The 27,300-nt window shown below is 47.0% G+C and overlaps 1 protein-coding gene across 8 annotated transcripts in view; it reads left to right on the top strand.

Annotated features, from left to right (window-relative positions):
* Nucleotides 1–27,300, top strand: part of Msi2 (musashi RNA binding protein 2) — a 373,812-nt gene that overhangs the window by 302,861 nt on the left and 43,651 nt on the right. For all 8 annotated transcript variants that reach the window (XM_069993232.1, XM_069993231.1, XM_069993230.1 and 5 more), the window contains 2 exons: nucleotides 3,562–3,644; nucleotides 19,492–19,606. In XM_069993232.1, coding sequence (XP_069849333.1) covers nucleotides 3,562–3,644; nucleotides 19,492–19,606 — 198 coding nt within the window. The remainder of the gene's footprint in view (nucleotides 1–3,561; nucleotides 3,645–19,491; nucleotides 19,607–27,300) is intronic.

The raw sequence follows: 27,300 nt of genomic DNA, 5'->3' as shown, positions 1-27,300 counted from the left end.
CAAATTTGGTAGCTTAAAAGCATAGAAATCAATTCTCTCACAGTTCTGGAGGCCAGGACTATGTTCCCTGCAAAAGCTCTGTGGGGCCAAGCATGGTAATAATTCTAGCTACTTGTGTGTCTGAAATGAGGAAGATCATTGTTTGATGCCAGCAGAGCAGAAATGTCTCAGGACCTCATCTTGACCAGTAAAACTGTGGGTACAATGGAATATGCCTGTCATTTTAGCTATGCAAGAAACGTAAATTGGAGGATCTTTGTTCAGGCTGACTAGTGGTGGGAGGGAAGCAAAAAGGGCTAGAGATATAGCTCAACTGATAGAGCACCTCCTTGGGCAACATAAGGCCCTGAGTTCAAATCCCAGAACCACTTCAAAAAAAATTCTGTGGGCCAGTCATTCTTACCCTTCAGCACATCTAGCTGCTCCCACTGAATTCAACACATGGCGACATCACTCCGTTCTCTGCCTACCTCTGCCTCCCCATGGCCTTCCTCATGCACTTCAAGTGTTTCTCTGTGCCTCAGTCTCCCTCTCCTCAAGAGAAGTCTCCCTCTTAGTCTCCTTCTCAGTCTCCTTCTCTTATAAGCACAACCGTCATTAGCTACTGGGCATGCCCTAAATCCATCCACCACGATCTCCTTCAGGATCATTGATGTTAATTACATTGGCAGAAACCTTTTTTCCAAATAAGATATGGTTCTTGAGTTCCAGAAGTTAGACACAGGTACCTATTTGGAAGGTCTCTATTTGACCTGTTATACTCATCATAACTAGCATAGGGGACCCCAAAATAAGTGGCCCAAGTAATACCCACCAGCTAGAAAAGTTACAGTGGGGTGGGACTGTCCCTGAGGGGTCCCCTGACTCAGCCTTTTGGGGAACAAATTGCTAAAGAGAGTTTTGGGGAACAAATTGCTAAAGAGGGTGAATTGTAGGAAGAGGCCTGTTGATCTCTGTGCCCTCCAGTGCTGGGACTGGTCAATGCAGGAGGGGTTGAATCAATCTTGAGGCATACCTCAGTGATGGAGGTGTATTATTAGCAAGGTGCTTAGATCCCAGAAGTACTGAAAGGGCTCCTTTAACCATTTACTTTATATGTAGTATGTGCTGGAGGTCATCTTCATCTCAAGATACCCACCAAGCCCTAGCCCTGCCTTGCTTGAAGTTGGCACTGGCCTCTTCCTTTCTGGATCCTCTAGAACTCCTTCCCAGTGGACATTTCAAAGGGCAGTGGGTCTTCATCCCTTCTTGTAGGGCCAGGTAGAGTCTGTTCTGTAGGAGGATGGACAGGAAGAAGGGGATGAACCAAAGTGATGCAGGTCCCTGCTTAAAGTAGAGCATAGCCCGCCTGCATGGTATAAAAGCCTCTCCCGCTCAGCCTCCTAAAATGCTCCAGAAGGAGAAGCAAGCACTAAAGCCCCAAGAGAGATACTTGGGCACTGTCTCTGGATTTGACACTCATCCAGCTCTGCAGTAACAGTTGAGACCAAGGGCCCAGGAGACACCCAAAGAGAGGGAGCAGTCAGTGCTGTAGCTTTGTCTCCAGGGACCTGAATTAGGAAACATGGTGGAGGAGGACCAGCATATAAACTAATGGACTGGTTTTTTGTGGTGGGGAGAGGCTCATTTCATACATCACATCTCATGTCTGTTTTGGACCTCAGAGACCCAACTTTTACCAAGTAACATTGGGAAACTCACCAATGTTTCAGCCCCTGAAGCAGATACTCCTGTGTCCTCCTTTATGCCTAATATCCGCCTTACATGTCTGAACAAGCTGGGCTGTGCATTCTGGGAACATAGTAATGAACGACAGACACTGCCGATCATGACTACATTTGTGTGCTGTTCCTAGGCTTCTGTTTTACTGTTGTTTGGGAATAGGGAGTGGCCACCTTTTCCCAGAGACTCTTCTAGAGCCTGTCCATGCTATGATGTAAAAGCTCCGTATATCAATTTCCTGAGGTCTCCTGGTATTCCTGAGTTGGATCTATGAGCCAGAGGGGCTTGAAAAATCCCCTCTTAGCCTTGGGTTGCTGGGACCCAAAGTAGACACTCATTGACAGGAAGAACTAACATACCAGATCAGCCATTCAGATTTTTGGCTTCCCACTTGGTGTATCTGGCTTTTGTGTTTGTGTGTTTGGGGAGAAGAGTGTTTTAGTTGGTTTAGGCTATATAGCACCATGGTTCATAAACAGCAGAAGTTTCTCATAGTTCTGGAGGTCAGAGGTCAGAGATCGAGGTATCAATGTATCAATGTGGGCAGTTCTTCCTGGCTTACAGAGAGCCACCTTCTTATTGTAACCTTACTTCACAGAGAGAGAGAGACAAAACAAGCTACCTCGTGGCTTTTTGTAAGGGCACTGTTCCCAAGCACAAGAGCTCCATCTTCATGACCAAAAGGTTCCTCACAGCCCCACGGCTCTGGGAGGGAGGGTTTCAACATATGAATCTTAAGGATAAGGGATGAAACAAAATTCAGCCCATAGCAGAGAGCCTTGATTTGGGTTGTGATCTGAGGTGTGTCTAACCTCATACCACCTTAATTTACAGATACACAATGCCCAGCCCAGAGCTGGGGAGTGACTCCCCCGATTATAAATAGATGCCTGGTCAGGACTGGAACCCAGGCCCTAGCCTCCTCAGCACATCTGTACCTCTGTACCTCTGCCTGTGTCCCCTCCCATGTTAGTGCTAACCTTGCAGCTGTGTTCCGTGTGAGGTGGGGTATACCCCGTGTGTGGGGCCACATGGTACCGCAGTGATTACCAAGTGGGGTCACAGATGGGGCCACATGCTGACAGCGCTGTCAGGGGTGGGAAGAGAAGAAAGGAAGGGGCCGGAGGGTGGAGAGAGGTACTCAGGATGCCGAGCAGCGGTCGCCTGCCAGAATCCTTCAGTGCAGCTTGTCTAGCAAAGCCAGTCTCCAGCCGAGTAAATACAGTGCATAGCTGACGGGCTGACAGCGGGTATCACACAGTCTTAAACTGCCTCAAATCCACAGCGCTTTTGAAGCAGCAATAGAGAAAGGATGCCCGCGCAGAACAGAGGCCTACAACTTTTAATAGTTTCTTCCAGGCCTCAGGATGTCCTGATGAGGTATTAGAGGAAGTAATTCAGGAAGAAAAGGACAAATAACTGCCTCCGTCTGGAGGCCAACCCGAGCATTGGCCCTTCCAGCTCAGAGAACGGGCCAGCATGGCTCAGCAGTGATTCCCCTGGCTGTCATTAGCTCACCCTTCTGCCTCCTCCAGCAGAGCTACAAGGGTCTGACCCTTGTAAACAGCAGACAAGTAAATTTCTTGTTTGCTTGGGGGCAAATGTAGCCACACAGTGCTCACTGCTTATGAGTGAAATCGCTAACAGTTTCTCACTGTGAAGGGTGCTATGTACAAATTAGAATACATTCCCTGGACCTCCAGGCCATCCATCCCAGGGACCTGCCTCCCCTGCCTATCCCCAAGATCAGAAGCCTCTTCACAAAAAGACAGAGCTGGCCTGTGAGAACCAAACTCACCCCTCCTCTCTCCTGTTTTCTCTCTTCCCTCTTTCCTTTAGGGTTTGGCTTTGTCACTTTTGAGAATGAAGATGTTGTGGAGAAAGTCTGTGAGATCCATTTCCATGAAATCAATAATAAGATGGTAAGTCTTGGGAGGGGCAACCCTTCCCCTGTGTGCACACACCTGTCTAGCAGATCAGTGTAGCCCCAGCATCTTGGGTGCCATGGGCAAGGGTGGGCATGAAGACTAGACTCAGGGTTCAGCTGTGAGAGAAGTTGCTTAGAACAGGTGCCAACATATTTCTTTTTAAAAGGCCAAATGGTAAGTAGCTTCTGCTTTGTGACTCTTGTGGTGTTGGGGCCATAGGTACATGAATTAATGGGGCAGTGTTTCAGTGAAGCTGTGTTTGTGGACACTAAAATTGAAACTTCCTTGGTGCTGGAGTAGGGTAGGGTTAGGCAAGCACACTACCATTGTGCTACATGGCTAGCCCACAAAATAAGTATTTTACAACTGTTTAAAAATATTTTAGAAAAGAAAAAAAAAACATTTTTAATTCTTAGATGTAACAGAGCAGACCAGAGTGTCTGAATGTGGCTTGAGGGGTCATAGTTTTTTGACCCCTGGTTTCAGATATTTTTGCCTTGGAGGAATATATTCTAGGTAAGAAGTTTACCAAGCTAATTCTTTTTTGGGTAATGAGCAAAACACACACACACGCACACACAGACCTCCATACAATCAGTGTGGTATTTTCTGCCCTCATGATCAGATGGTTCCTTATACCCTTTAAAGTTTGGCTTCCCGCCAGAGCAACCTCAAGAGGAAAGCAGATTGGATGTTTATTGAATTCTGGGGAGCCAAGTTAGCCTCCCTGGAAAGTGGCCACTAGAGGGCGCCATGCCACATATGGCATGTGCCTCAGCACTGTCAAGTAGAATAGGGGGTGAGAAACCCCTTCTTTGTCAATTTCAGGAAAAAGAGAGAGAGAGAGAGAGCTTGGCAGGTGGTTTTGGAGCCATCCACAGGTCCTCTGGAGCACAAACATTTTGGTTGGCCAGCAAAGCCTCCAGCGCTGAGAGAACAGGCAAATTTGTGTTTCAGTCGCAGCTGTGACTTTGATATTTTCTCCCTTTTGTCAAAACATTCCTTGCTTCTGAAACATGCATTCAGATGTGCATTGTATATTGGTCTGATATGTGTTCACCAACTTTAAATTCAATAATAGAGCTTTTAGTGTGGATAAGATCAAAGCAATCTGCTTAGCATGTGGTGCTACAGGCCTGATTCAATATTTGACTTGCTAATTTTTTCCCAGGGCACTAAAATAATATTGTTCATATTGTTCCTAGCCATCATATGCATCTGAAATGAAAATACTCTTTTTTGCATACTGTATGTCGGAGGCATCCGTGCAGACATTAAAATAGTATAAGGCAGATAAATGTGTGGGAATGACGCAGGTCCTTTGTATGCTTTGTCTGTCCTCCAAATGCCATTGCCTTCTAGTTGGTGTTCTCTCTCTCTCTCTCTCCTTGCTATTTTTAAAAGTAGAGAGATGGAGAACTTACACATGAGCATAGTACCCAGATGCTTTGTTTATCCTAGGCAGAGCATGCTATTGACAGGCTCCAGAGAGGCCACAGGGCCCTTGTGGGGATTGGAAGAGGCAGTGGGAAATGCAAGCTAGGACTTAATGGATCATGGGGAGAGTTCTGATGCAAGCAAGACCCCACTCTCTATTCTGCTTCAGATGCAGGTGTTCAGTCTTCATTATTGATGGCTTAGAAACAAGCATGAGACATGGGAGGGGCAGGATTTATCCAGAGGGGAAACTGAGGCCAGGAGTTTGCCGAAGTACTACCTAGATAACAAAGGAACATAGATAGGCCTTGAGCTTACTGGACATTCATCTGGACAGACAACTGTCTGAATTTAGGTTGGAAAGTCACTTGGGGAAGTGACTTAGGAATGGAGGTCGAGTTCCAGTTTCCTCTTCTGTTAGAAGGCAGAGAGGTTGGCAGCCATTTCCCAAGTCATTTAACATTGATTGGGATCGTCTCTTCCACCTGGGTGAAGGCTGAGTATGACCATGTAGGTGTCTCTGGTGACTCTGGTGTGACTTTCAATTTGCCTTTGTACCCAGGGCTGGTCCTAGTTCTTCAAGAGATAAGCAAAAAATGGAAGAAAAGAAGAGAAAAAGATGGGGGCAGAGGGGTTAGGATGCTAAGCTTTGGCAAGGTAGCAGTCTAGGTTCCTAGCCTAGACACACCAGTTTTGAAGGCTACAGTTCAGAGCATCCTCGGTGGGGACCTGGGGTAGGTCACTGGAGGTCCAATTAAACAGGGCTGAACCACCTCCCAGGGCTGTTGGACATTTAGTAAAGGACTAAGCACAGTGCCTGCCCCAGGATGTGCTCATAACCATTAGCTCTTGCCAACTATTGCATCACCATTGTCTTTGAAACCTCTTTTTCCAGCCAGCTCCCTCCACTCTGAAGAAGGGTGAAACTTTTGGTAGCAGAGCCTGCAGCCTGAATAGAAAGTGCAATTCAGCTATGCTATGGGCAGAATTCAAATGAGAGAACTAGAAAGACCAACAACTCTGAGATCACCAGACAGGAGTCCAGGCAGCTGTTAGTGCAACTGGAAAGGCCAGTGTCCTCCAACCCTCACAACTTCTGTGGGCTTTGACAGGAGCCAGCAGATAGCAGTGCCCAGCATCATGGATGTGGCTAACATTTTCTCATATTCACAGACAGGTCTTACCACCAGAGTCACAGAGATAGTTCTCAGTTGAACCCTCAAGTCTATACTTCTTCTGCAGACCAAAAGGGACTTTAAAGAATGTCTAATCCAGGCACTGGTGGCTCACGCCTATAATTCTAGCTACTCATGAGGCTGAGATCTCAGAATCAAGGTTCAGAGCTAACTGGGGCAAAAACATATATATATATATATATATATATATATATATATATATATATGAGACAGTTATCTCCAATAAACTACTCAGTGCCAGAAGTGGCACTGTGGTTCAGTGGTTAAGTGCTAAGTTTGAGCAAAAAGAAGCTCAGGGATAGTGCTCAAGCCCAGAATTCAAGCCCCAAGACCAACAAAGAAAAAGAAAGAATGTTTGGCTGGCCTATAGCCATAGCCCCTCTATGGCCACATTGGAATACTGCTGCCTGAGGCCTAATGTAGGATATCTGGTTCCTAGACTTCCTAGGGGAAAGGCAGAGGAGACAGGCTCACCTGGCCGCATTCCTGGCTAGGGAGAAGGGCCAAATTTGCAGTTAGGAGTTTTAGTCAGTCACAGACCAGATCCAAGAGAAGCAGGTGTACAGTGAGCAGGGTGAGGGGGAGGAGAGAACTGTCTGCCAATCAAGCTCAGGGTACAACCCTTAAGAGCTAAGTGCCCCAGCCAGGGTGAAATGCAGACTTGACTCTTTATCCACAAACACACAAAAGCAGGCATGGAACTGCCTCGTGACCCTCTGGCCACTCTGCAAGGCCCCATGCAAGTTCAGCTAATAATGCCCCCCACCATGTCCCCCTGATTGAAGCAGCCCCTGAACAGCAGGGACACTTGCTGATTAGTCGCCAGAGCCCGGCCTCCACGCAGCCTCCTGAGGAGCCAGGCAGCTGCAGGGAGGTAGAAACTGACAAAGAGCCAGCTCTGGGTTTCCTCAGAGGCCTGGTTTAGCCTCTACCATTGAAATAATGCCAGGGAAGAAAAGCTACCCTCACTGGATGAGAATTTGGGGTACAGTGTGAGACGTGCTGGGTAGAACCTTTTCCTAGATGTCAAACCCAGGAACTGGGGGTTACAGGTGCTATACTAACACTTTGCAAAGTGATGCAAAGTTTCCTTCCTCGCAGCCTTCTGTGCGAGTCCCAATCCATTTCCCACAGGCCCTGGAGCTCCATGGTGGGCCAGTCATTAGTGGCAGAGCTGGGATGTGACTCTGTGCTGCTCTACTCCCTAAACCCTATGCTAGGAGAACTATGTGTGTATTTATCTTGCTGCCAGCTCAGTCAAGCATAATACATGAAAAATCTGAATGGACTTGATGAGCAACCATAAGGAAGAGTTCTTTATTTGCTTCATATAAGCACTACTAAAGGATTCTTTTATATAGTCTTTTACTTATTCCTTTAAGGTTATCAGACTTAGATGACTAAGCAAATTGGGGTACAGTGCGGTTCACATGTTGGAAGGAAGCACGGACGCTGCTGGTCAGTGTTGGCGGGAGAGCCTCTGAGAGCCAAGTGAGAATGCAGAGTCTCAGGGCCCTCCAGTCAGAGCTGTGTGCTGACAGATCCCCAGTGATTTGTGGGCACATTAAAGTCTGAGAAGCACCAGGCAGGGATCACTGCTAATGATGGATAACGTGGGAACTTGGCTCATAAATCGTCTATCCAGCAGCCGAAGGCAGGTATCTGGGACAGGGAAGAGTGTGGAGTGGGGGCAAGCCCTGCCTGATGGGCCAGGCAGCTGGATCCCTAGGCCAAGCCAGGGCCCTCAGCACCACTCCCTACGCCCTGTATGGTCAGATGGAGACCAGGTACCCCTGTGCCACAGCTTTGAACCAGCATGCCCTTGCCTCTGAGGGTCATAGAAGAGTGTGAGACACAAGACGCCAGTGATGGCCTGGATCCTCCTGAGTGACAAGAAAATGACCTACTGGCCATTTGTATTTATCTATTTATTTATATTGTATTGGTGCTGGAGCTGGAGCTCAAGGCTAGCACACTACCACTTGAGCCATAGCTCCACTCTGGCTATTTGCTAGTTAATTGGAAATGAGTCTCACAGATTTTCTTGCCCATGCTGGTGTCAAACCGTGATCCTCAGATCTCAACCTCCTTAGTAGCTGGGATTACAGGAGTGATCACTATTGTCTGGCTCCTACAGAGTCATTTAGAGGCACCAAGGGTTTTGAAGTCCAGTTATACCCACAGCTGACCCGTTATCTGTTATACCCATTATCTGACCATTAATGAATCCCACACCTGTCTGCATCTGCTTCTCCTCTTCAAAATGGGGACACAGAATGATAGATAGAGGCCTTTTGCAGTTTATCTGAAGCAGAGGTTCAGTTTCTGGCCTTGGTTTCTCCTGTCTGCTCTGTGGTCAAGTATATAATCTGGGAAGTTGGCAGGAATTAACCCTTCGGAAAAACCTCCCCAATGACAGTAAGTGACCAGTGACAGCAAGTGACCTCTGTTTGAGTTAAGCCAGGGGCCAAGCTTTTCTGTAAAGGGCTAGATAGTAAATATTTGAGGCTTGGAGGACCATATGGTCGCTGTCAGAGTTATTCTATGCTACCATTGTAGCCAAACACAGTCACAGACAATATGTAAATGAGTGGGCGTGGCTGTGTTCAAATAAAACCTCATTTACAAAAACACACAGCCAGCTGGATTTGGCCTGAAAGCCAGTTTTCCATGGTCTCCCCCACTTCCCCCCACCCCCACCCCAAACTTGCTGAGAGCAGGCACAGTTTGGGTGCTGCTAGTTTCCTTGAGCCTAAAGAAAAGGATTTTAGCCCCACGATCTGCCAGGTTTACTACTGATAGCATTTTTATGAGGCTGAGGCAGAGAAGACAGTGCCTCAGACCCTGAACAGACTAGCAGCCTATAAAAAGCATCAGTGCCCCATTCTTAGCAGGGATCCCAAACACTGAGCAGGGGAAGACTGAAACAAAGGTCGGGGAGGCAGTGTCAAGCCCAGAAGCCTTCCTGGCAGAGAATGCCTCAAATTGTCCTTGGTGTAGTCCCTCATACTTCCTTTCTCACCTTCTATGCTTAGCTCCCCCTCCTATAAAAACCTGGACAGAGTCAGACAGACCATCATGTGCTTGATCAGAGGGATATCTGGGGTTTGAACTAAACAGGTACTCTGTTGCTTAAGCAATTTTTTTTGTTCTAGTTATTTTTTGAGCAGCCATTTTGTTCTAGTTACTTTTAAGATCCGGTTTTGCTCTATCAGCCTAGACTGTAATCCTCCTCATTTATATATCCCCTTCCCCGATAGCTGAGATGACCGGTGCATACCCCTGCACCCAGCTCTTAGAATCATTTTGCTTGACTAAGTATGCATTCTTAAGAAAATCTGGTCCTTGCCAGCATGTGAGTTCCATGCAGAGTGCAGGACCAGGCAGTACTGAGTCCCAGGTCCCTAATCAGGGAGTGTAGTATGAAGTGTGGGCATTGAGTGCTTATGGCGAGAGGTGGTTCCAGACAGGAGGAAGCACACATCCCCGGGAGCAGATCAGGAGTATCCCAGGAAAGCTGACCAGACCTTCAACTAACTCATCTACTTCTATAAGAGCAAAACCTGCTGTGATCTCAGATCTGCCCCTGTTTCAGCTTCTGGGGGTAGAGCTTCAAAATAGCCTCTGAGGAGTGAGGAGCAGAAGATATGAGAGGCCGGAATTGACCTCTTGGGCTCTGGATTGCAGGGCTGGGCTCCTCCAGGCTGGGTTGGGCCTGGTGATTGAGCTTGCTGCCCCTCCCTCCAGCTGTTCTTCCTCATCCCCAAAGACTGAAAGCTCAGTGGGGAACCAGCCCAAAAGCAGGGGGAGGGTGGGTAATGTGGGTGGAATTAACTGGGCTTCTGTGCTCACGATCCTATTTGTAGCATCATTCTCACTCGTAAGCTAATTTTAGCCATCCATTCTGCTTCTGTTGCCATTTATAAAATGAGAATGTCAAATGCAATATTAAACAAGCAGGATGAAGGCAAAAAAAGGAAATGCCAGAGAGGCATTTAATAAATGAATCCCATGTTTACGTGGGAGAGGGAGCGATCCCGCTCCCCACGCATCACACACGCATGTGTGCACATGCTATTGTGTACAGGCTCCATTAATGACAGCACAATGATTGGTGTGTTGGGGGAGTGGGTAGGAGGGGGACTAACAGGCGAGTGTTGGTAAATGTGTTGCTTCTTAGGCAGAAATAATTTGGTCTGCCAAGAGGAAGTCTCCTGGTTGCATGAGTTCTGGCAGGCTTGCCCTTCATTTGTCCTCCAGCCAAGCCAGTGGAGGGAAAGCCAGAGAGGTCAGGGAGTTCTCTGCCTCTGTCATGACCTTGCCCATTCAGAGGCTGTGGGGTCTTGGAAAGGGATCACCTACTTGAGGCCCTTCTCTTCTACCTGGGACTTCTAGTCCCTTTTCTTCCTGTGACCTCTGCTTCCTGGAGGTTCGAGGAAGTGCTCCAGCCACCCTGCCCAAGTGCGGCCCATTGCAGGGTCCAGTAAAGCCAATGTGGGCTGGGGTGGACACTCACTGTGTCTTGTGGTAGGATTTGAGCACCTGCTGGAGGCTGAGGTTCCTTTCACTTTGAAATGCCCTTGCAGGTGCCTGGAAAGAAAAAGAACAGCTGCTGCCCCCACTGTCAGCTTTTTCCTCCGATAGTGCAGCTCGTGCCGCGTGCTCCCTTAGCATACCTTGCTGATGAGTGCAGGGACTTGGGGGTGAGGAAGGGACAGGGCTGGGCTGTGGAGGGCGGGGCTGCTGCTCTCTCTCTCTCTCTCTCTCTCTCTCTCTCTCTCTCTCTCTCTCTCTCTCTCTCTCTCTCTCTCTCTCTCTCTCTCTCTCTTCTCTCTTGATTCCCAGTTTCTGGGATTTAAGTGAACACAGTCACTGGTACCATCACCTTCAGAGAAAGATAGCACCTAAGAGGGGTGTCATTGCCCCCAAAGAAATGTACTCTTCACCTGACTTATGTAACTATAACCCCTCTGTACATCACCTTTATAATAACAATAAAATTTTTTTAATGATACCACCTCTAAAGCTCCACCATGTGGAGCAGAGTCAGGTGAGGCTTGGACAACCCTATGGGCTATTGTTGCTCTAAGCCCAGAGAAGTTAGCCACTCTCAATCCAAAGAGCCAGCCAAGTGGTGTAAGACTACAGTGTGACCCTCAAAGCCCCGGTCTGCCCCAGGACTAGGACAGAGTGAGAGCTGTGGATTTGGGGGTCTGTGTTCTCAGGCAGCATTGAAGATCAGCTTTCCCTACCCTTTGTCAGGACTGTGGGCATCTGTGAGGGAAGAGCCATACCCCCTGTATTCCTCTCTGTGGCCCCACCCACCTCTGCATGGTAAATAGTAGGTACTTAATATTATTGGTTTATGACCTACTTCACGTTGCCATCACTGATTTTAATAAAACACTAAGAGGAAACAGTGGATGAAATTAATTCTGTAAGTGGTGAGGAAATTAATTCTGGAAGCTAGAGTCAGGAATGACTTCGGAAGAAATAGCACCTGATTGGGGCTGAGGGCCTGGGGAGGGAGCAAAGAGGGGCTAGCAGAGGAGTACCCAGGGAAAGAAAGAGGCTTTTAAATGTGGGGGGCTGGCTATGCTCTGAGAATGAGCCGGTCAGTAGTCAGAATGTCAGTGTTCTCTGGGCTGGGAATGTAGCTAAGTGATAGAGTGCTTGCCTAGCATGCGTGAAGCCCTGGGTGTGATTCCTCAGTACCACATACACAGAAAAGGCTGGAAGTAGCGCTGTGGCTCAAGTGGTAGAATGCTAGCCTTGAGCAAAGAGAAGTTTAGGGACAGTGTCCAGGCCCTGAGTTCAAGCCCCAGGACTGGCAAAGCAAAAGCCGGGGGGAAAGTCAGGTTCCTTGTCAGCAGGGAAGTTGATTGTCTCCCAGAGGAGATGAGGCTTGATGCAGCGAGATCAGTGAGATCAGTGGACGTAGTTTGAGGACTCCTGTGCGCCACACACTGCACTTGAAATCCAGTATGTACATGTTACGTAATCTATGAAAATGTGTACATATGTACATATGCATGTGAGCACACACAGGAATGTGTGACTGCCTGGCATGTGGGTAGTGCTCCTCCTCGCCCAGAGAAGTCCTGCCAGCTCCACACTGTGAATACCACTCACTCTCCACGCTTTACGCCAGTGGGACCAATGTATGTATGACCAGCATGTGTCCCCTAAAGGCAGACTGCTGGCTGCTTTCACCTCCTGGGCTGGCTATTTCCATTACAGTTTGCGCAGTAATGCCCCCCAGCCACCCCTATCCAGATGCCAAGGTAGGTCCCACCCTCTGCAGTACAAGACAAGGTACCATATTGGCTCTGGGGGAAGGAAGGTGTTTGTACTGGATGGCTAAGGCTGTTGGGGAAGGAGCACGGAGCGGGCGCTCATACTCTCCTGCCCTATGGAAAAATCTGTGTGGCTGCCAGATTCTGGGAAAGATCCTGAGTCATGTCAACTCTCCTTCCCTTCATTGGCTGCCTGGACAGGGCCTGATGCCAGAGCAGGTAGTCACCAGCTCCGCTGGCTGGGGAGGAGCTGTGGCTTGCCCTGAGGAGGAGGCCAAGCTGCTCCCGGGGCACAGGCCCATTGGTCTATTAGGAGGCACCATGCAAGGACAGGTACCTACATGGAAGTCACAAGACAGCCTCCTCCCTGTTCCCTCCTCTTCCTACCAGCCAGACAGTCAGACAGTCAAGGGCAGTGTCTGTACATGGGGGCCTTTTATCCTTTGAGACAGGCCTGTCTCCCCAGAGAAGTGAGGAGTGAGTAATGAAGCTGCACACACCGGCCTCTTCAGGCCACACAGAGCCCCCTTGTCCCCGGGTGGTGCAGCAAGGCCACAGGTACAGGACTTGGGTTTCTCTCTGGCACAGCACAGCAGTGTGTGCGGACTGGTGCTGTTTGTATAGCAAGCAGAGGAAACAGAAGCCTTTTCACTCCCCAGAGCTTGGCTGCCTTTTCAGACTGCCTGTCTCTTCCCCAAAAACACTCTGCCTTGAGCTTGGGCTGGCTGCAAGGGACTTTGTCCCCGTAAAAGTTCTAGTATCTTCCTCAAAAGCCAGTGCCAAGCATTCCCTCCCAGGCCCCGGCACATGTGCTGTGGCTGTAGACAGACCTAGATTTGAATCCAAGCACTGTAGCACATACACTGATCTGCATCACAAGCTAGGTATTTGAAAGTCCAGGTCTCACTTTCTAGAACGTGAATATAGAAAGGCACGAAGGTACATGCCTAGAGTACAGACACATAGGTTATAAAGGACATCATTGGTCCATTGACAAAATAGGAATATGGAAGGCAGATTAAAGTGTCATATTCAGGTTAAATGTTGTGACCTGGATGTCTGTAGTCACATAATAGAAATGTTCTCATGTTTAGGAAATGTAAACCATAATGCATACAACTTACTTTCAAATGGGGAAAAAATAACCATTAAAATTTGGGGCTGAATTGGCAAAGCACCAGCCCTGTGAGCAAGAAAGCCTAGCAAGGGAATGAGGCCCTGAGTTCAAGTCCTAATACTAGCATACACACAGGAGAAAAAGCAGAACTGGAGGTGTGATTCAAATGGTAAAGCCAAGTACAAGGCTTGGAATTCAAACTCCAGTTCCATCAAAAACAAAAATATGTGTAGATACAGATTTGGAATGTGCACAAATGCTCAGTAAGACAAATGCTAAGTAACAAAATGCTAGCAGTGGACGATCTAATCTGCGTTTAGACAGTCTTCGCAACTTTTCTGTGAGCTTGAAGTTATTTCCAAATAGACAGTTTGAAACCACAAACCTTGTTGAGTTGCTTTGGTTGGAAGGTTCCTCCACCCGCAACAAGCAGCATGCCCCATGTTTACATGGGGTAGTCTGTGTGCCACCTGCAGGAACATGTAGTGCTCTCAGTTGTCCCTGAGTAAAGGGGATTCTGGCAGGTCCTTAACTGGGGAATGTAAGGAAGCCACACCCTCCCTTCCAAGGCCAGAATGCTGAGGACAGCTATATATTTAGAGAATGAAATATCTACTTCACATCCCTGGTAGCCAGCCTGGAGGTTTTGCCAACTGTGGGGTGAGCAGTCGGTCTCCTATTTGGATACAAATCCAACTCCATTCCTTGCTTTCTGACTTCAGTGACTGTTTGAGACAGTGACAGTGCCGGCCTTTGTGATAGACGATTGATGGCAGAGACTCAGAGTTATAGGTGAAGATTGTCTTCGCTCCAGAATTAGCCTACAAAGTTTCCCTTGGGGTGGCTGCTTGTCCTCTGCATGTGGGTGGTGGGAGCTTTTCTTATAATTGGGGACTTTAGGGGACGCTATGAGACACTATGAAACATCATTTTGTTCCTGAAGCATGGAGGGAGAGCAACACACACCTCTCTGGGGCAGCAGTGGGAAGGTGGCTCCCATGTCCTGCCCTCTGCCTCATAGAGACATCAGCCCTCAGTGCCCACTACCCCAAGGAGCCAACCAGCCAAACTCCAGGACGAGAAGAATGCCTGACAGCAGGTGTCTGCAAATAGCCATTGTGGTAGCTGTCTCCTACCATCTCATCCTCCCACATTCACATCTCTGAGTCTTCCTCTCTCACACGAGTTCTAGGCTGGCCCAGTAGAACCAATGGAGTATGGTAGGATAGCATGATGAGACCCAAGGCTAGGTAAGTAAAAGCCTTACCACTTCTGCCTCAATGATGTAGAATGCCTGTGCTTGTGACAAAGCCTCCATGCTGTTGAGAAGACAATGCTCTGGAGAAGCCATGAATGACATCCCAAGTGCAGTCTTAGACCTCTAGCCTAGGCAAGACTTCCTCTGGCTTCAGCCCCAGCCACACCTCTATTAGAGGCTACAAGTAGGATCCCAGCTGATTGCTGTGAACTAACTCCCTGAACCATGGAGAAGAAATGATTGACGGTTGTCTGAAGCCACACTCTGTGTGAGGGTAGTTTCTGTACAGCAGTTGATGTCTGGAGTATGATGTGTGGCCAGATGACCTAAGTCATGATGAGGGCCAAGGAAGTAGACTGGTTTTTCCTATCTGAGTTCCAGCTGTACGTACCTCAGCTTTCCATGGCCAAGCTCTCTGGCTTGCGGAAGAGCATAGTTGTGTAGGATGGCCTCAATAATTAACTAACTCTTAAGGCCAAGAGATGACAAGCCCAGGGGTGGCCAGGGGCGACTCAGTGTGTGAATACTTGCATTTATCTTTGGAGAATGAGACAGTCAGAGCTGGTTTTGAATATATTGTGAGCTCTCAGAGGCAGAGACTTGTGTCCCCCAGAGCCTAGCTCTTGCCAGGCACACAGAGTTCCTCCGCCACTGAATTAACCTGACTGAATCGAGGCGGGAGGCTCTGTGGGTAGGCCTTCTGGTCTGAGAAATCTTTCAAGAAGTCTTCAGCACAGGCCAAGCCGGGCCAGGTACCCTGCTGTGTCTGCTGCCTCTCCTTGTCACTCAAATGCCCAGGGCTGGCTGGAGTCCTGAAAGTGCGGAAGCCAAGGCCCCTGGCCTCTGGGAGCACTCACGGTTGACACGGCAGGGGGTTGACAGAATTCCAGTGGTAGGTACTGCCCAAAATGCCACCAGCAAAGACAGCAGAATTAAACAGAGCTGCCAGCCCCGTTCCGCGACAGGAAGAGTAGGTGGGTTTGTTTAAAATACTCCTATTACAGTCAGTTAACCTTTATGTTCCCTAAATGAAAATTGTATAAACCTGAAATTTTCGTTGATCAGGTTGCCTAGGAACAGGCAGCAGGTTTTCATAAGACAATGCAATAGATTGTCACCGATAGGGCTATTAGGAAGCGAGCTGGTTAGCAGCATTATTCCCTATCCCGGTGTCGTGCTAGGTAATTATCTGTCTGCCTGTGCAGGGCCCACCCACTTTCCTGGGCTGGGGCAAATTCATGCAAATGAGATTTCTCAGTCTGCTTTTATGAGTCCTCTGGGGGCCTGGGAGCCAGTCCCCTGGGGGTCAGTTGCTACCCCCCGACATAGGAGAAAAACCTAGAAGACTCAACATCAACTTACTTTCTTTAATTTTTTTCCCTACTTGCCACAATCATTCCCTAATAACCCTATTGGTGACAGACTTACTGCATTGTCTTAAGAAAACATGGAAAATAAAACTTGGAAAGTAAGCTACAGCAGAATGCACAAGGGAAATAGGGAAATTGTCCATCTGTCCTGGGGGTTGTCCTTGCTTGTTTTTTGCTGTCATTGCTGCTGCTGCTGTTTGGGTTTTTTTTGACCAAGTCTAGTGCCCTACCATTTGAGCCACACCTCCACTTCCTTAACAATGGAGAAAAGTTTTAAAGCTACTCTGAGAACTTTGGTCAGTCTGGTTATTATACACACACACTTGTTTGTTTTCCCCAAAGTCACTTCATTCATTTTGGCCTTCTTACGTGTAGGGTGATCAGACATCCTGGTTTGTCTGGGACTGTGGAGGTTCCCAGTTCCAATGTCTGCTGTCCTCAGGTACTTGCTTTCCTGTGGTATGTAGCATTCACTCAGTGTAGACAGGCCAGACTCAGCTTAACCAATTCATGCCCTTTCGACTTTGAAGATATATAAGGGATGTATATGATATATGAAGATACACACACACACACACACACACACACACACACACACACACACACACACACACACACACACACACACACACACACACACACACACACACACACACACACACACACACACACACACACACGCTGGCACATACCCTCATCCATATGTCCTTGCAGTATAAATCATTACAAATAGAATTATTGGGTCAAGGAGTGGACTTTCTTCTAGGTTATGGTATATTGTCAGGTTGCCCATCAGAATACTACATGACATTTCCCACCTCTCCTCATCCCCACAGGAACTATTACATCAAGCAGTGTGTTCATCACTGCCAATCTGACAGACAAAAATGTATCTTACTTTGGGGATGTGTTCCTCTTTATGAGCCACTTGTGAACTGCCTGTTCATGTCTTTTACCTATTTCTCTTTCCTGATACTCAGCTCTTTTAAACTATAAAAACAGACTCCGTGTTTAATCTCAAATTCCCTGAGAGTGGTGATGGTATAGGTTGAATGGAAGTGGTAGCATCACTAACCTGGAACTTGTAAAGATCCAGCTTCGAAGTTTGCGCCTGCAAGGTGTGGCTTCCAGCATGTAACCCAAGCCTCCTGACGATGACTTTTCTCATCCATGAGACTGAGCTGAGGCTGAGTGGCCTGTTTTATGTTTCATATTTTAGTTTAGTTTATATTTTAGTCTTGAATAATGAGCCACTTTATTCACTGTTTATAAAACATTTGGGGTTATCAGTCTTTACAGAGCAAAAATGATCAGTGTTAAAAGAACAAAAGTGCTAGCCTCTGACGTTCATGCCTGTAATCCTAACTACTCAGGAGGCTGAGATCTGAAAGAATCATTGTTTGAAGCCAGGCAAGGCAGGAAAGTCTGTGAGACTCTTATCTTCAATTATTCACAGAAAAGGCCCAAAATAACACAGTGGCTCAACTAGTAGAATGCTAGCCTATACAAAAGGAGCCCAGGTACAGCACTCATGCCCAGAGTTCAAGTCCCATGACTGGCAAAAAAAAAAAAAAAAAAAAGATCAAACAAACATCAGCAATATCATTGATTAAGGGGGACATTACCTCTTTAATTGAAGTATTTGGGATGAGAGTTTCTCTAAAATGAGTAATTTAGGGATGTGTGTGTGTATCTATGTGTGCATGCGCACATGTGTGTGTGCACGCCAGTGCTAGGCCTAGTCCTGGGTATGGGCTTTGTCCCTGAGCTTTTTGTGCTCAAGGCAAAGGCTAATGCTCAACCATTTAAGTCACAGCTCCACTTTCAGGTTTTTGGTGGTTAATTGGAGATAAGAAGATAGCATACTTTCCTGCACAGGCTGACTTCAAACTGTGTGATCCTCAGATCTCAGCCTCCTGAATAGGTAGGATTACAGGCATGTACCACCCAGTGCTTAGCTTGGTAGGTTCTTTTTTAAACCATTTATACTGCATACAATGTGACTTGTTCTTTTGATCTTGGGCACTCAGATCAAGTTACAGTGATGCCCTCCGCTGCTGTGGAGCTCAGTGTAGCTTTGGCTCCTATGCCACATGGCCCCAGACTGCTTTTTCAGTAAGACAATCGATTCTTCTTCCTATATCAGTATCAGACTGCATTACTGTGGGCTGCTGCAAGCAGCCCTGCCTTACCCTGCAACAGCCCATCTTCATCAGCAATGGGATTGACTACCAGCTCACAGTGCCAGTAGATTTGTCTAGAAGAACGACGTGCTGAGCAGGACTGGGTGCCCTAGGCAAATAGCAGAGGCCCTTTAGCAGGCCATGGCGTGCATTCATTTCCTAGGGTTTGTGTTTTGTATTGTTAGGGTTGTTAACTAAATGATTCCTGGATGAAGATGTAAAGTAGGATTAAGACATTTTGAAGGCAGAATGTAAACTAAAAAAGTTAGAAACTGCTTGAAGATAATAGTTGCAAGTGAACACCAGATAGAGGAACAGAATCAGGGTTTAATCTCAAGTTCCCTGAGAATGGTGATCGTATAGACTGAATGGAAATGGTGGAATCACTAACCTGGAAATTGTAAAGATCTAGCTTGGAAGCTTGCGCCTGCAAGGGGTAGCTTTCAGCATGTTACCCAAGCCTCCTGACTTTTCTCATCCGTGAGATTGAGCTGAGGCTGAGTGGCCTGTTTTATAAGAGATAGAATCAGATGACCTGATGTGAAGAGCCCCTGGCCTGAAGGAACATCAGAGGGATGTGTATAAAGGGCCACACAATCAGGAGGGATGACGGTTACTGCTGCTCTTACTATTCTTCAGGCGCATCTGTAAGCCATGGCTGCCTTCTTTAAAAAAAAAAAAATCTATCAAGCTTTCTATACAAGCTTCCATCTGAGCTCTAGCCTGTATGTGTATCTTTAACTGCCGTCCTTGCTGCCCTTCCAGAACCTAATTTCATCCTTGTAGGTTTTTCCAAAGCAGGATTTGCACGAGTGGTGTGTTTCTTAAATATTTATTTTGCAGGCCATTTACTCAGGATGGCTATTTTTACAGTGAGTAAGGAGCAAGTCTAAAAATAACTTAGCTCATAACCAGATCAGTTCTGCATTTGACATTTACGTGGAATTCATTTGCATCTCATTTGTTGGCCTTTCTGTTTAACAGGTAGAATGTAAGAAAGCTCAGCCGAAAGAAGTCATGTTTCCACCTGGGACCAGAGGCCGGGCCCGGGGGCTGCCTTACACCATGGATGCATTCATGCTTGGTATGGGGATGCTCGGTGAGTCTGGACAGGGGTCAGGGGTTCTGGTGGACAGGGAGGGCTATATGGAGGTCTATGTGCCCATCAGAGTCACCTGCCACTTATGGGAATAGCAGGAGCCTCGGCTTCCTTGTCTTTAAATGAAGATGACCAGATAGACATATACATGCATATCATTTTTGTCTGTGCCTGACGTGTTTCTACCCTCTGTTGTTTCCTGTGCACAAGTTGTTCCTTGTGCCTAAGCCCTCTTAGCCCAGTAGGGTTTCTAAGAACTAAAGACTCCTGACTGGTTTCTGTGTGAACTCACGCTACAATCTTCTAAAACTTGGGAGAGGAGTAGAGGTGGCGGCATGGGTGGGAGGGAATCCTGTCTATTTAAATGATTAACATTTTTCTCTTGGGATATCAAAATTTGCATTTAAATGGATGTTTTAAATAGCCTGTTTTATTCTTTATTTGCAAAAAAAAAAATGATGAAAGACAAAGTGTGTTTGTTCTGACTAAAAATGATCTCTCCTGGCTTTTAGAGAAATTGAGTTGCATATTATATGCCCCTTTCCTTAAAGGTATCTCTGTCCATCCTGCACAGATAATTGAAAATCTCACCGCCTAAATGGTATGAAAGATGGGGAAAGCAGAGAAGATGCGGAATGGTGTGGGTCGCCACAATAATTAGAAATTTCAAGGCGAGAGAGCAGTATTTTAGTGGAAGTTATTGTGTGTCAGGAAAATACTAATTAAATGGGATAAATGGTAGTTAATGGTAAAATTCCATTCAGGCACATGAGCTGTCTAGTTTTAATGGGTTTTCATTTAGTTTGGCTAAGAGTCCCTCTTCTATATTGTTTGATAAGCTCTTTATATATTTTCAGATTTGCTGCTGTTTAAATCATTTCTGGCTTAGTTTTAAATTTATAAAACTTTCCTTGGTCTTACAAAGAATTCTACTTGTCTGTGAAAAATAATAGGGCAGGTAAAGCTGTTTTGAGTTCCCTTAAAAATGGAGAGTGATGCCATTTGAGAATAGTTAAAAATAGCCAAGATATTAATTCCCCACAAATTTATTTTTTCAGGTTTAACAGTTTCCAAGAAAAAAAAAGTCTTATAAGAGTTCTTTGAAAACTTTCCATATGATTCTAAAACTTACCTAGAAGAAGAAACTCGTGGGAATAAATAAGAAAATATATTCTTAAAAAGAAAAAGAAGGGGTGGGGCTGGGAAGGTGGCTCAGTTGTAGAGCGCTTGCTTTGCATGCTCAAGGCCCTGGGTTCGATTCCTCAGCACCACATAAGCAAAAAGAAAAAAAAGCCGGAAGTGGCGCTGTGGCTCAAGTGGTAGAGCGCTAGCCTTGAGCTGAAGAGCTGAGGGACAGCGCCCAGGCCCAGAGTTCAGGCCCCACGACCGGACCCAAAAAAAAAAAAAAAAAAAGAGAAAGAAGGGGCTGGGAAGGTGGCTCAGTGGTAGAGTGCTTGCCTCGCATGCATGAGGTCCTGTGTTTGATTCCTCAGCACCACTAAGCAGAAAAAGCCAGAACTGGCACTGTGGCTCAAGTGGTGAGCACTAGCCTTGAGTTGAAGAGCTGAGTACAGCACCCAGGCCCAGAGTTCAGGCCCTAGGACTGGTCCAAAAAAAAAAAGAGAGAGAGAAAACACTGGTTTGGCCAAATACCAGAACATAGCTCAAAGCTGCAATCATGAAAACAGTATGTTATACAAGGCTGTCCCCACCTTACAATAGGTCAACTTAACAAATTTTCTACTTTTACACTGGTGAGAATGCAGTGTAGATTCACTGAGTGCTGGCTATACGTGGTCTCTAAAGGTGCTAGATGGTAGTGGTGAGCCATAGCACCCACTTAGCCCCTCTTAGGAGAATGACTCCACTGCACACTGTATTGTGAAGCTGTGGTGTTCCGTGGGCTAGATATGGTTTTGTTGTTGTTTTAATCAGTCGTGGGGCTTGAACTCTGGGCCTGAGCACTGTCCCTGAGCTTTTCAGCTCAGGGTGAGCTCTCTACCACTTGAGCCATAGTGCCACTTCCAGTTTTCAAATGGCTAATTGCAGATAAGAGTCTCACGGACTTCCCTGCCTGGGCTGGCTTTGAACCATAATCCTCAGATCTCAGCTTCCTGAGTAGGTAGGATTATAGGTGTGAGCCACTGGCACCCAGCTTAGATGTGTTTATATATATAAAGAGTACTAGGGTTTGAACTCAAAGCCCTTGTGCTTGTTAGGCAGGTGCTCTAGCCACTGAACCGTGCTTCCAATCATTTCTTTGGTTATTTTTGAGATGTGTGCCCAAGCACACATGTAGACTGTTGACTTCATATCGTCTCCTTCCCCCCATAGCTAGGATGAATATGTACCACTACACCCAGTTTCTTAACACTGAGATGGGTCTCACAGGCTTTTCTATTCAGAGATCTGAATGCCTGTGCTCTCATTAACTTAGAATGATAGGCACCTACCAACATGGCCAGCTATTGGTTCAAAAGGGGGCCTTCTGTATACCCAGGCTTGCCTCACTTTGGGGTCCTCCTATCTCGAACTCCCAAGTAGCAAGAATTACAGATGTGAGCCATCAGCACCCAGCTTTAACTTAAAACACTTTTGGCTTATTAACATATCAGGTCATAATCTTAAGTGTTAGAATTATATGCAGGAATATATACTTATTGATAGAAGATGTTAAAGAACCCCAAGTACTCCTACATAAAAGTATAATTATTAAGATGGTATTTGAAATCAGTGAGAATGATTTCCTGATTATTGGGAGACAGTTGCTTAGGTCTTGCTTTAAAAATGTTCATTTTTATTTGATTTGATATTATATCTCAAAAAGAACTTTGATAATTTCAAATTGATGGTTTTAAATGTTGAAATCAAACTTAGAAGACTTGAGCCAGCCAGGTGCTGATGGCTCACACTTGTAATCCTAGCTACTCAGAAGGCTGAGATCTGAAGATCAAGGTTCCAGAAAGTCTGTGAGACTCTCATCTCCAATTAATTACCAAAAACTGGAAGTGACACTGGCTTCAAGTGGTAAGATGCTAGCCTTGAGCAAAAAGAACTCAGGGACAGCGCCCCACAACTGACAAAAAAAAAACAAACAAACAGGGGAGAGTTTAGCCACTTGTTGGCTTTTGCAGTTGTGAATTAAAATTGAGTAGAGAGGCTCTGGGCATCAATGAGGGCCTGTCTGGAATCCAGATATACAGGAAGCACTCACCTTCCTGAGCCCACCTCGACAGCCCCCCTAACCTGGGAAGAATGCACTGGTTGTACAGTGGGGAAAAGCAGAAGTTTCAGTCAAGAACAAAAACACTTCCCATATTCATCATTCCAGACACCAAGCCACCTCTCCACAGACAACCAGGCCTGGGTTCCCCAAATACAAGGGCTTCCAGGACTTGCCTCATGGGACCCATAGCAGGGAGAGGGGCAGAGGGTATTCATAGCAATATCCTTTGGCTTCTACTATGTATACCTGCCCTCGGGGAGCTCATGGTATAAGGAAAGAGATACACACACCACAGCTCATCTCCAGGAGGCCTGGCTCATCCTCACAGCCCAGGGTTGCTGTGAGAGCATGCAAGGAAGGGTGGGAGGGGAGTCTAGGAAGCTGGTGGTGATATTTGGGCTAGGCTGGAATGGATGAGTAAGCCCAGGGCCTTTCACTCCGTGGAGTAGCCTTTTGGGACATGAGGATCCTGAAGTGGAACCTCAGACTAAGGACAGAAGTAGTGGCTGGGGACCTCAAGGGTTAGCTGGGCCTTCAGTAAGTGGGCAGCCCTCGTGGCCTCATCCTGAGAGCACCTACAGAGGTGATGGCAGACAAGACACAGTCCCTGGGCTTCTGCAGATGGCATCTGAGTCTCCCACTTGCTCAGAAATGACTGTGATGAATGCCAGATGCTTAGTCACCTGCCCTGATTCTTCCCTGCATGTTTCAAGTAGTCTTTCCTGAGCCATGGTAAAGTAGTGTTAGTTAAAAATAGCACTGTATCCTAGAGCTCCTTTGTTCCTGCTCTATACTCTCCCTAGCCCTTCTACCTCCACTCTGCTGCTTAACTCTGCTTTAACTCTGTTGAACCCCCAGTCCTGCCCCAGCCCACGCCTGGTTAACAGTCTGGACCAAGCAGAGAGCTGTTGCTATGGAATTGATAGTATCAGCCCTAGTCTAAACAGAGCTCTGAGGAGCCGTGTAGCTCATGGGGACAAGCTCAGGACTTTGGAAGCAAGAGGTCTGGACTCCTTATCCCTGACAGCTGTGCAACTTGGAAGAAGTGGCTTGGCCTCTCTGGTCTTCATTTACCACCACCCACGAGAGGGACAATCACCTCACTGTATGGAAGAGAAACTGAATCTTAACTGTCAAATGCTGTATTTCTTGAATTTTAGATGTCCTGGCTAGCGAGGTAAATCTTCATATACCATTCAGAAAGGGGAGAAAATGATGAGTGAACTGCCCGGTGCTGTCCTGCCACACCGCCTGGGAGATGGGTCTCATTTACAGAAATGTTAAAATGTAAGGGAGAAGAACATTTCTTCACATCCCTAAGGTGCAGTTGTCTGGGAGCTGTTACAAGTCAGGTACTGGAGGGCTTTGGGCACATGACTACAAGAGCCGGTGGCTGACACCCTTACCCCTTGGAAGTCAGCTTCTGCCTAGCAAGACCCACAGCTGTGATATGTGTCGTGGCAATGGTGGTGTCCTCTCAGCCCCAGCCTCGAGAGTCTGATGAGTCATTGCAGTGCCTTACTTAAGACAAGGACCTATATGGTGGCTCCAGTCTTCTGCAGCCCAGGTCTCCTGAATTTCCCAGCCGCTGTGCTAAGGCCATCTGATGTCTGCTGAGTAAGGTCTCCCAAGAGATCTTGGCTAGGAACCTGCTTAGCTGCAGTCTGGGGGGAAGGGATGTCACACAGAGCATCTAGGAAGCAAGCTCACTGTCTCACGGTCTACTGGGCCTGTCGCCTCCCCGTCAGGCCACCAGCTCCCAGTAGCCTCTCCGACACACTCACTGCAGACTCCCTAGGGCTGCCCTCATGTCACCTAATGGTGCAGCTCAGCACTTGAGGCTTAGGTTCTTTTAGGTGAGGACCCTGCCATCTGTACTGCCAAATATTTATTGAGTATGTACTAAAGGCCTGGCAGGCGCCCATCTAAAATACAGAATGTGCAACAGAGAACGAATGCTCTGATCACAGGAAAATAATGTCCATTTGGGAGCCTGCGTGCTGGTCTATGAATGACTCGACCACCGTGGAATGAATTTAATACCTTTTCAGAGTTTTCCCATGCTTTGGAAGGGCTCATGGAAGAGTCTGATGAGCATATATAAAATTGCAGTTATTCCTTCTTGATCTCCCTTAATATGGCTACCGGTGACCTTTGGGAAAACCTACACCTGCTCAGGTTTTAGCTCTCACAGCCTTTGATAGAAGGATATGATCATCCTTACAACAAAAATCTCTTTTGAACATGTCAGGTAGCAGAAGAAGAGAGTGATCCCTAGACGTTGTCACCTGCCTCTCAGCCAGACAGAACCAAAAGTAAATGCACCCCTTGGAGAAGGTGTTTGTACAGCCTCTGACACGCTGTTCTGCTTCCCGCAGCAAGAGTGCCCACAGTTAGCTAGCCAGATGCAAAAGAATTGCCCTAGTTTTTCTTAATGAAAATAGACTTAAAGCAAACACATGACTGTTGATATATCTGATTCCTCTTGGCCTTCTTTCCCCTCGGCCACATAATCCCCCTGCCTTTAACGCTCGTGGCCTCATTGGGCACATACTATTTATTTAACTTTGGTAGAGAGAGAGTACATTGCTGAGGCCTTGCAGTAAAGGATTTACTCTGGCAGGCTGAGGAATGGAGCGATACAGTTGACCAACTAACCATTTTATCCAAAAGCATTTTTATTTACACTTACACCAAGAAACTGCAGTACAGTCTCGACCATGGTTCTCACTCTAAAGTAAGGTCCTCTGAATTGAAAGAAAAAATAAATCATGCCAGGCACCAGTGGCTCACGCCTGAAATCATAGCTATTCAGGAGGCTCACTGAGGATCAGGTTGAAGCCAGCCCAGCTTGGAAAGTTCATGAGACTCTTACCTTCAATTAACTATTTAAAATAAAAAAAAAAAACAGCCAGAAGTGGAGCTGTGGTTCAAGTGGTAAATCCCTAGCCTTGAAGGTGGGAGTGGGGAGAAGCTCAGGGACAATGCCCAGGCTCTGAGTTCAAGTTCCAGGACTGGCCCCAATCAGTCAGTTAATCAGTAATTGTTGAGAAGGGCCAGAAGCTATAATCTGTTGGTATTATCTAATATCATAAGTTCTACCGGAACTCAAGTCTAAATTAGGCAGTTGAGGTCTAGGGGAACTTCTCTCTGTAACACCAGGTGATTTGGGGAGCTAAATGTCGTCTTTTTTGGGGGGAGGGGTCCAGTTGTGGGGCCTGAACTCTGGGCCTGGGCACTGTCCCTCAGTTCTTCAGCTCAAGGCTAACACTCTACCACTTGAGCCACAGCGCCCCTTCCGGCTTTTTTTTTTCTGCTTATGTGGTGCTGAGGAATCGAACCCAGGGCCTCATGCATGCAAGGCAAGCGCTCTGCCACTGAGCCACCTTCCCAGCCTGCTAAATGTCTTTATAGACTTCGGCCTTCACTTCCTTGTCTAGGAGGGGCTCCTGACCCTAGTGTTTGCTCTGCTTTGCACTCACTGAGCTCTCATGGTGCCCTGGGCAGTGTTCTGCATGTCACATAGATGTGTCGCACTCTGGCTGTTCCCTGAAGAAACAGCCCTTGTCTCTGGTTGCTTTGAAGTCAAGGGCCTGTGTGAGAGCAGTTTTCCATGACACTTGCGTAGCTGAAGCACTTATCACAAGAGAAGATGAGTCAGGGACCCATCCAAGGTTTGGAACAAAGATCTAGGGCCCTACTAGCATACCAGAAATGGGTCCCCCAAAGAAGCTTACATCCAAGTTCCATTGTTGATTTCTGTCACAATGGAAAGCTAGCCTGCATGAAAGGTGATCATCCAGGCAGAAGACTTGCTTTTTTTTTTTTTTTTTTAACTTTAGTGACAAGAGATAATTACTGTGGGATTGATCAGGCATCCAAGGTACTGGAGCAAATGAATCGTGCAGTGGCCAGTGAGGGAGGGGCCCAGCTGCTAATGGAAGTGGTGGCTGGGTCACCCTACCGTAATGTGGTTTGATGGAGCAGCCACATGGGCCTGCTATAATGTGCTATTGATATGCAGCCCGCCAGTTTCCCCCGTGTGGCCACGGCTGTGAGCCGCTGGAGCAGAGCTGGGCTGCACAGCAGTAAATGAAGAGGAAAATTGAAGTAATGTTGTATTATAAATTTATAATTTCATCTGCCTGGCCAAGAGGCTGCTCAGCAATAGGGGTGTAGAGATGGTCTCCCCTACTCTTGCAGGTGCCAAACTCTCATCTTCCTCAGGAAATGATCATGTTGACCCGTCCAGGAAGCATGGGATGAGGCCCAAAGTTAGGGTGAATGTGGCCATGTTTTTCTTCGTCCTTGTCAAACATTTTTAGGGTATGCCAGGAAGAAAGTGTCTATGGCGGGATCGTGTAGGGGTCCTGAGTACAAGAAGTGGCTGTTCCACTGTCAGATTAACAATAAAATATTTAAGACCCCTCCCCCCCAGCTCTGAAGTTACAAGTAACAGGGCCATTTT

Source organism: Dipodomys merriami, unplaced genomic scaffold (assembly GCF_024711535.1).
Source record: "Dipodomys merriami isolate MVZ:Mamm:240054 unplaced genomic scaffold, mDipMer1.0.p SCAF_42, whole genome shotgun sequence".
NCBI classification, from domain to species: domain Eukaryota; kingdom Metazoa; phylum Chordata; class Mammalia; order Rodentia; family Heteromyidae; genus Dipodomys; species Dipodomys merriami.
This window is presented reverse-complemented; position numbering and strand designations above follow the sequence as displayed.